Source organism: Antechinus flavipes, chromosome 1 (genome assembly GCF_016432865.1).
Source record: "Antechinus flavipes isolate AdamAnt ecotype Samford, QLD, Australia chromosome 1, AdamAnt_v2, whole genome shotgun sequence".
NCBI classification, from domain to species: Eukaryota; Metazoa; Chordata; class Mammalia; order Dasyuromorphia; family Dasyuridae; genus Antechinus; species Antechinus flavipes.
Genome location: NC_067398.1, coordinates 334,263,227 through 334,273,412, shown reverse-complemented (window position 1 = coordinate 334,273,412; position 10,186 = coordinate 334,263,227). Strand labels below are relative to the sequence as shown.

At 41.9% G+C, this 10,186-nt stretch overlaps 1 protein-coding gene across 1 annotated transcript; it reads left to right on the top strand.

Annotated features, from left to right (window-relative positions):
- Nucleotides 1-901: 901 nt before the first annotated feature.
- Nucleotides 902-7,519, top strand: LOC127545667 (uncharacterized). Its single transcript, XM_051973105.1, has 4 exons — nucleotides 902-926; nucleotides 1,257-2,377; nucleotides 6,368-6,446; nucleotides 6,526-7,519. Exons 1-2 carry the CDS (start codon nucleotides 902-904, stop codon nucleotides 2,138-2,140), a joined length of 909 nt encoding a protein of 302 aa, XP_051829065.1. The 3' UTR covers nucleotides 2,141-2,377; nucleotides 6,368-6,446; nucleotides 6,526-7,519.
- Nucleotides 7,520-10,186: the final 2,667 nt, after the last annotated feature.

The window sequence follows — 10,186 nt, the reverse complement described above, 5'->3', positions numbered from 1 at the left end:
TAAATGGCAGAGGGAGAATTTGGTCTTCTAACTTTAAATTCAGGACCCTTTTTGATAACACAATTAGATGACTTCCTTCAAGAATCCTTCCTTGAAACCCCCAATTTGAGTGATCTCTCTTCTTATAATATTTCATTGCCCTCTGTTCATTACCTCATTTACCATTATACTTTCTCATTTCATAACTATGAGAAACTTAACCCCACAGTAAGTTTTATCCCCATTTGGCAAACTTCTTGAGAGTAGGAAGATCACTTTATTTCACTTCAAACATCTAGTTAGGTGCTGCTCCTATGAGGTGACAAAATGAAAAACAGTCACCCAAATAGAACTCAAGTTGCTTACATTCTCCTGATAAGATAAATTCCCTTCTCTTTGGGACTCAAATTCCTAATTTGTACAATGAAGATGTTGGGCTAGATAAGCTCTAAGTTTCCTTGTTGTTCAGTCCTGTTTGTGACCCCTGTGGACCACACCGCACCAATATTGTCTCTAGCTTTTTCTTGTCAAAGATAATGGAATAGTTTGTCCTTTCCTTCTCCACCTCATCTCACAGATGAAAAAACTGAGGTAATCAGGAGTAACTGACTTGCCCAGGATCACACAGAAAGGGTCTGAGGTTTCATTTGAATTCAGGTCAGGACCAGTGCTCTATCCACTCAACCGCCTAGATAAATTCTATGAACTTATGATTGTGCATTATTTCATCTTTATATCCACCCCTTCTTTTCAATGTACAGCAATACTAGGACTTAAGTAGAAAGAATGTTGGCTTTGAATCAGGGACTTGGATTCAAATCTTGCTATGATTGCTTCCTGAGCAACCAATCAACAAATATTTACTGAGACATTTATAAGATTTTTCTAGCCCAGATGAGAAGTGATGATGGCCTGGACAAAAATGGTGGTGACCAGTGGTATTGTGGGTAGACCAGGTTCTTCCACCTGTTTTGTCAAGTTATTGGATGGAGGACAGAGCCCAACTCTCACATAAAGCAGCAGAACTTAAATGCTGATCCTGCAAAGAAGACCGAGAAGAATCCGATGCAAGGGAGCCTATCACTTAATCTCTCTGGTCTAAGTATAAGCCCTTTCAAGCTCTAAAACGGATGACTATAAATTATTAAGGGGGCGGAGCAAAATGGAAAGTAGGAGGAGCTATATGGACGCTCTACTTTTTACAGACTGCTGCGGTTTAGGCAGGCTTGGGTAGTTGCCATGACTTCGATCGCTCACCCGCTGGGCGTCCTTGACAGCCTGTCCGTCATTGGTCCCTGGACACGTGGCTTGGGGAAGTTTCCATTTCGATTGGCTGAAACTCTGGGGTGGGGGGAGGAGGCAGCGGGCGAGTGCGCGGCCGTGTGCGAGTGCGCGCGCGCTTGGCCTTCCTAAGCCCCAGGTCTGCGCCTCTCCTCGCCCGGTCTCGGGCACGAAGACCCTGGCGGCGCTGCTTCCCCGCTCCCACTCCCGCTCCCACCCCCACCCGCGGCTCTCCCGGCCTCGGCTCTCCCTGCCCCTTCCCGAGCCGCCCCAGCCTCCGCCACTGCCGCTCCCGCACCTGCCATTGCCGGGCCTTCCCCCGGGCTTATCCCCCGGGCCGCCACCGGCCTCGTCTCTAGCTGAGCGGCCGCTGCTGCCCGAGCTGCCGGTGCGGCCGTCGCCGCTGTCCCCCCGCGGCCCGCCCAGAGCCTACGTGGCGCTGCCTCCGCTCCCCGGGGAGGCATCCGAGCTTCCTTTGCCTCCGCCGCCCATTCTATCTGACCTGCCTCGTCTGCCCCGCGGGCCTCTAGCAGCCCCCTCTCACCTGCCGCTGCCTCCGCTGCCCCTAGGTTCCGAGGGTCCCCAGTTGGCGGTGCGCCTCTCACGTCCGGGTCCCCGGGTCGAGCCCCCCGCGCAGCTGCTGCCCCCGCTGCCCACCCGCCCCACCTTTCTGCGCCTCCTCGCCCCGCCGCCTGCTACCTGCCCGGCACTCCCGCGCCTGCCTCAGGAGCCGTTCCCGGTGGTCGCCCACCCCGTGGAACACCGTCCACTGCCCGCTTTCCCCAGTGCCCCCATCCCAGCCCTTCCGCCGCCTCACTTCTTCCTGACCCCTCCTGGCTCCTGGACAGAGCGGGTTGCTCTACAAAAAAATACCCCCTGAACACCTGGAGCTTCCCACTCCAGTTGAGTCTTGGGTACCGTTGACCTTGTCTTGCAGACACCCTGGACGAGTGGTGCTCACTAAGTGGCCCTTTGAGCTTCGAAAGAGCCTCTCAGTCCTGTGTTGCAGACTGGTGGCTTGCTTCTTCGCCTCCAGCCGCCTTTCGCTGGCCTCTGCCTATGACCTCTGTGTCTCCCAAAGGGGTAGACCCCCACTTCTGGGGAAGAGACACAGCAGGTGGGTGAGTTTGCCTTCTGGTCTTTGTCTCTCTTTGCCTCTTACAAAGGCTTGCTTCTGGTCGGGAAAAATTGTAGTTTCCTGGAATTTGGAATGATCCTGAATTGTTAGTAAGCAGGAGTCCTGGATTCTAATTCTGACCCTGCCGGTCTTGCTGTTAATGACTTTCACAGCAAATCCTTACTTTTGTGTGCTTTCTTTTTTCCCTCTGTAAGTAAAATGAGGGGATTTGATGAGCCTTTCTTGTGTAACATTGATTTTCCCGAACCTTTTTATTGATTGGCAAAATATTGTATTAAAAGGATGCTTTTCTGAGTATTTGGGAAAGTGATGAACAATAATCTTGCCAATTAGCATACCCTTCCGTTTTGGATAGTTACTAGTCTGATTGATAGGGGGAATACAATAGAGCGTAGCCATTTTTTTCAGCAAATTTTTTATAGTTAAATGTCCTTGAGGATAGAATATTATGGAATGGAAGTGAATAATTGTACCCTGAAAAAAGATGATTGAAATATCACTATAAAATGAAGGTATTTATCTAGATCTGAGGTCCTTCCATCTCTAAATCCATTCTGTGGTATCTGACATCAACCTGGAGAGAGGTATCAGAGTGGAGTAGTACCCCCTAGTTCTGTTCTAAACCTTGTTTTATTTAGTATTTTTATCAGTGACCCAAAGGCAAGAAGCTTGGATATTTAACATGTCCCTCATAAAATTAAAATCCAAAAATGCTCACTATGTTAAATGGATGGGTCAAAACTAATAAAATAAAATGGAATTTTAAATCAATGAAAAATGTTGTGCTGGATTCAAAAAGAAATTCAACTATACCAAAACAGGATGGGAGAGAAGTGGTTAGATAACGCATATGAAAAAGATGTGAGAATTTTAGCAGAGCACAAATTCAATGTGAATCAACAGTATAATTATCACCCAGAGGAAAAATCATTCAGCTGCATTATAGAATCATGGTGTCCAAAAAATTTAATAAGTTCCTGAGATAGAATTAAAACTCAGGTTATTCAAAGGAAACATTTGCTCTGTAGGACCTGGGTTTAAATCTTGATTCTAACTTTTTATTTTTTAGCCATATGTAGCCTTGAACGAGGGTCTTTACCCTCAACAAGTTTCAGTTTTCTCAGTTGTCCCCATTAGCAGAGTACATTGTACTCTTAAACTGCTGTACAATTATGAGTTGTTATGGACTCAATGGTTTCGGCCCTAATTAGCTCAGAGTATCATGTTTAGCTTGGGCTACCACCTTTTAAGAGGAATGGGGACATTCTAGAGGGTGTCCTGAAGAGGGCATCCAACATGGTGAGACTCAAAACTATTCCATATAAGGATTGGTTAAAGAAACAAAATGCCTGTCTTAAAGACACTTGTAGTAGGGGTGGTGATTATTGTTTTCTGAGGGTTTTCTTGTGGAAGAGGAATAGAATTGTTTTGCTTAGCTCCTGAGCATAGAATTTGGGCTAGCGCCCCAGAAATGGATTAGTACCGTCTAAAACTAGAATGGGCATTAAGCTACTACTCTTTAAAGGTCTTAAAGGAGAGCTGGATGACCATTCTTAGTGGGTTTCCTAGAGGGGATTTATGCTTCAGGTAAGGGTTTGATTCTTTTAACCCAGTATTTCTCAAGCCCTTACTATGTACCAGGCTCTGGGCACATAAAGACAAAATTGTCTCTGACATCAAGGAACCTATATGAGGAGAAAGAATAATAGGAAATTAGGTAAGAAAGATAAATTGAATCAAGTGATCTCCAGACATAACTTGCAACTTACAATTCTTTGATTCTGCATAAAATGCCTGTGAGGGAAGGAGAATAGACTAAAACTTTTTTTCCCCTAATCTAGCAAGTTGTAAATTCCTAGAATAAAAAAAACATAAATACTGATTTTCTTTTTTTGTTGTTGTTTGTTTTTCATTTTTTTGCTGAGGCAATTGGGGTTAAGTGATTTGTCCAGGGTCACACAGCTAGAAAGTAGTGTCTGAGGCTGGATTTGAATTCTGGTCTTTCAGATTGCAGGGGTGATGCTCCACTGCTCATCTACTTGACCCAAACATACTGATTTTCAGAAGAGCATTAGAGAAATACTGGTGAATTTGATCTTTATTTCTGATAAAAACTCTAGGGGGAAAAAAAAAACAACTAGTGAATTATTTAGAAAAGCACAAGTTGATCACAAAGAGCCAACACTGCTCAGTAGCATTGCTGATCAAAGAATACCTTAGATATTGTTTGGCCAGATTTTATCAAAGTATTTGATAAGAGTGTCTGATACTCTATTCTTTTGGACAAAAAAGGTGAGCTAGACCAGGAGTCTATAACTTGTGACCCCTAAAACTCCTAAGTGGGAAATGTGTAACTAAAATAATATAATAAAACATAATGTTAATTTGTGGTTTTTTAAAATCAATATTTGGCCCTAGGGATCCATTTCTGATTAAATTTGACACCACTGAGCTCAATTTGGTGCATTCAGAAGTGTTCAAAGACTACACCCAGAGGAGTCAGTTTGCTAGGAGAGTTCTAATGGCAAACATGGCCTTGAAACTGCCTGGCCCTGTGCTGTTGAAGTTATTGATAAACATGTTACAGGAATAGATCACATGCTTAGCAAATTTGGAGATGACATAAAGTCAGCACAGACGGAATCACTAAAGTTACCAATAAGTGACAAGATTGGCCCAAGTCTATGATAATAAAATTTAAAAGGGATAGCTACTCTGAAAAAGATTTAGGATTTTTGTTGGACTACTGCCTCTTAAGAAGTCAGTTTTGTGCTGTGGAAGAGAAAACAGTGACTCTTATCTTGAGTTGTATAAAGGGGTGTCCTGTCCAGGACTAAGGAGATGCTGGTCCCACGATTATCTTCTCTGGTCAGACCCATCGCTAAGAGAGTGCTACTTTTAAGGAAGGACATTGATAAACTAGAAGATAACCATTGAGGTGAAGGAGTTCCAGATCATGAACAGCAGTTGAAGGAACTGATTTAGGGGAGATCGCGATACCTCTCCTCAAAAAGTTAAAGAATTTATCCCTGGCAGCAAGAATGAGACTTTTTGGGCTTGGCCCTAGAATTTACTCAGAAAGTAGTAGTTATAAGTCATTGGCTTGATTTGAGGAGTGAGTTTCTAGCAAAAGAATCTGTGGTCTCCTCTCTCAATACTGTTCTCTTCCCTCAAATTTGCCCCACCCAAATCCCCCAACCCGAAGAGTAGCAGCTAGGTGTGGCAGTGGCTGAACTCAGGAGTCTAGAAAACCTATTTCAAATATAGCCTCAAGACATTTACTTGAGTGTAATCCTGTGCAAATCACTTGTCTGATTCTGCCTAGATTTCCTAGTGGGGACAATAATAGCACCTCCTTCCCAAGGTTGTGATGAGAATCAAATGAGATAATATTTGTATTGTAATAGGAAGGTACTTTAAAAACTTTAAAATGCTATATAAATGCCATCTATTATTATTAGAGATCTTCAAACAGACTAGATGACTAATATTTTTGGTTTAGGGGATTATTATCGATTGGATTACTCTTAGGTGCCTTCTGTCTTTGAAATTCATGATTCTGTGAAAACTAGCCAGAACCTATATCTGGATATAGGCGTTAGGGAAGAAAGGAATTATGATTTGAAATCAACATTTTTACCATAATCGTATTTCCATTCATTTTGTTAATCACAATTTTGTTCATTATGAAGTCATGTAATAAATGTCATTGTCACCACATGGAGGCAGACTAGTTAATGGATAAAGCCCAGATCTTAGGGCTTTTAGCTTATACTTTAAGGAAGGAGTAAAAAGGCCAAATATTATTTACAAATGACAATTTATTCTCATTAAGTTTTTTTTAGTTTAATCATGTTACAGTATTCTTGAAGTTAGATATTGAATGAAAAAGTCTTAGAAGGCCTAATGACCCCAAAAAACTGCAGTGTTAAAGAATGCATAATATTTATATTAGGTTTATATTTACAGGAGCAATATATACAAGACGGGTGATCTTGCCTTTTTGCTCTGTGGAAGATGACTGCTATAGGGACTAAGGTCCCAAAAGGTGAGTCTAGAAGTCTTCTCCTTTTCTCCCTTCCAGTTTCTCTCCAAAGTATTATAAACACATTTTCCTTATTCCTCAGATGAATCCAGACCAAGTGACCAATCAGGTGTTTGGCTTTTCTGCAAGAAAAAGGTCCTGCCTCTAGTGTGACTGAGCCAGAAGATCTAGTGGAAAAAAGTTCAAGAATTCCTGATTTCCATCCCCTAACTGGGGATGGCAACTGACTCTCTGCCTAGTGGTCCTGAATTATTTGTTCCAATCCCAATACCCCTTTTCCTAAGCAAATGTTCCTCATGACTTCTTTTCCTCAGATTAATGAGCTCAGTGAAGTTTTATACTCCACCTTGAGCCAGAAATTCTAAGCAGTTGATGCACAGACCCAGAAAGTTGGGACTGTCGTTTCATTTCTTGTAAATGTATGGCATTTAACAGAAAATCCAACAATTGTGAAACCAGCCACATTGTCCCAGGCTTTTGGAATGAATTTGCCGTGTGGGACAAGTTTGCATAACACTGAGGGGGAGTTTACTAGTTAACCCAGAAGCCAGGTGAAGAGGTGGGACTGGGAAGGGAAGGACTAAGGTCAGAGGTCAGATCAACTGAAAACCCTTTAGGAAAAGAAAAGCCTGCTCTGTGAAGAATTTGAAGGAATCAGCCTACTTATTTGCCCCCCTAGGCAATGTTTGATGACATTAGCTGTAAGGAAGAGGGAAATTATGGGGTCTTTAGTAGTAATTCATAAATTTGATAATTAGATTACAGTCCCCTGTAAGCCAAAAATTGATTGGGCTAAAACTGATAATACTGATATCTGGCCTAAGAATCTCAGTATTCCATCCAGCTTTAAAGTTAAAGGTTAAACGGTATTTATTAAAAGTCTACAGTATTAAGATTCCTAGTATTACATGGCACTGTTTTGTCTGTAAAAAGTTTATAATCAAGACTGGCTCAGCAAATGGGTTCTCTTTCTCTGGTCATATCTCCCTTTCCATCCAGAAATAACCCAAATTATAATAATTTCTGGTTTTGATATTGGAAATTTACAACTGAATAAAGTATTTGTTGTTTTTGTCCTTGGGCAGCCTTTTCTTTAGATTGCTTAGAAGTGAAAATAATACTAAGGACAGACTTGGGAACCAGGTATGTTTGTGCCTGAGGTAAGATCTGAAGTATTATATTGTCCAATCTGAAAATGCACAAAATAAGTACTTAATACATGTTTGAATTTTATTTGTTAATACAACTTGGTGAATCATGAGACAGAGTTCGGCGCAAAAAGGGTTCATATGTCATAATAAATGTCTCCCCACCACCTGCAAAGTGAATTACCCCTTAAATCCAGCTGTGTTTCTTAATCATACCATTGTTTTCTCTAGGCTTAGTAAGTTAAGAGTAACTGGGAGAGCCACCCCAACCGGAGAGGAGGCATTTTGGATTTGGGTGTATGGAATACTTTGAGTCAGAATCACTTGAAGATTTATTGGAAGTACTAAGCTGGGATGTTTTGAAGGAGAGGAGGTTTTTGTTGCAGGCGAGAATGTTTCCCTAGAAGATCCCATCTGCTCTTGCCTACAAGTCTCATCGAGTAATGATTGAAGTTGAGACTCAACAGGTTTCATTTCCACTTTGGGGCCTGGGAATCAGTTTGACAACAACTTCCTATGGCTCCCTTTGTTTTCTCCCTTTGCAAAACTCTGAACTCAGCCTCAACCACAGCCCTTATCTTTCCAGTCAGAATCTGACTTCTAGTAGCACTCCAGAGCCGGGCTGCCCACTGGAAAGAATCTATGCCTCTAAATAATATAGGTCAGGGTAGGAAACTTGTTACCTGAAGGCAGAGAAAGACACTTCAGCCTTACTCGTGCCTCAGTTTCTTCTAGGAAAATTTACTAAACAAAAGAGTCCCTTCCCCCAATTCTTCTTTTTGGTTAGTCAGAGACCGGATAGGGGGTTGGGGGCCTCCACAATCCTTTGCATAAGTGTTAATGAGCCATTGAAATGGTAACTGGTGTGAGGGTGGCTCCCACCCCCACCATATCAATTGCATTCCATCCTCAGGCCTTCTCCTTTGTCTGGGTCCCATTCCTCTGTCCCCAGACTCCCGCTTCTGGATTAACCCTTTCACGCCCAGAATCTTTTCCGGTGATTTGCCTTTATAGGAAGGAAACACTGAAATACTTCTCCCAGTCCACCCCAAATTGTATTATTTTCTTTACAACTTTAGTATAATATCTGGGGTGGGGTAATTTTCGAAAAGCCCAGACCAGTCTGCTCTGGATTGCCTCAGCACCATATCATTCTTTCCCTCTGTACCTACCGCTAATTTAGTGATGTCATTTTGGTCCTTTTTTAGAATGAAGGACAATAACCTACCACTAAATATGTACTACAAATCTTATTTCCTACCCCACCAATCCAAATGGTCTAATCTTCAGATTTCCAGCTTCTTAGTTTAGCACCTTTCTCTCCACCAGCCTTGAGGTTTAGTGAAAAGAGTACTGGTTTAAGGGCTCTGAGTCACAGTGGATATGACTCTAAGTCTATAGTCGGGGAAGATCATTATATAAATCCAACTTTGGACACTTAAGATTATGAGTTTTGTGACCCTGGCTAAATAACTTAACACGTTTCTTGTAAAATGAGAATAACAACAGCTACCTCGACAGGTTGTCCTAAAGATCAAATAAGGTGAAACTTTGTTTAAAGAGTTTAGTACTGTGCTAGGCACATAATAGGCATTATACAAACCCTTACTCCTTTCTCAATTTAGCTTGGTCACTTCCAGGCATTAGTTTCCACTTTTTAGTGGAAGGGAAATAGTTCTCAAATCATTGGGTTGTTGTAAGAAAGTGTTGTTAGTGAAGTAATGTATTCCGAGTGCCTAGTAACCATAAAATGCATAATAAAGAGCAGCCCTTTTTTCTTCTCTGGCCACCTCCTTTTTTTGCTTAAGGGGGCTTTGGACTGAAGGGAGGTGGCTGTCTTGCTAGAGGGAAAAGAAAGAAGGAACCTGAACCACAAGTGAAGAGTAACTATTTTCAATGAAAAACCATCTTTGAAGGAAAATAAAGGATCCCCTATCCTCAAAGTATAGAATATTGATTGTAGTCTACACTTTAATACTATATGAGATAATTTCTTTAGCGGGGACCCTCCCATTAAGCCTTACTACACTGGCTGGCCTCGTCAGAGCTTCTGCTCTGCTGATATGTTTGATAATAGGACTCTTCAGTGAATAAGCTTTAGTGGAATATCACATTTTAATATGTAATAATCTCCAAACTTTATTTTGCGCCATTTTATTCTTTGATACCAGGGACCATTTCTTAGGATCATTGAATTTGGAGAAGTGAACGATTTTAGGAGGAGGACCTGGCTTCGGATTTGACTGGGCTTTGCTACTTTTATGATCTTGAACAACTCACTTGACTATTAATATCCATACAGATTAGGCCAGGAATAAGAAAGAATCATATAGGTGCAGTGTCAAGGTTATCAGGGGACCATGGGGAAACTGAAAGAAATAGAAACCAAAAGGCAATATCATTCCCATCTTTCTTCCCTGAAAGTTAGTTGGCAAAACATTTTTATATTATAGTGGAGCAGATGGCACAATTTAGGAAAGGAAGGCCATTACCTTAGATCTCCATGGTAGTTACTTATCCCAGCAAATACCTAGCAGGAGAGACAAACAAGTTGGTGGAGTCCAATTGCCTGCATGCAGCTTCCTGGGTAAAGGT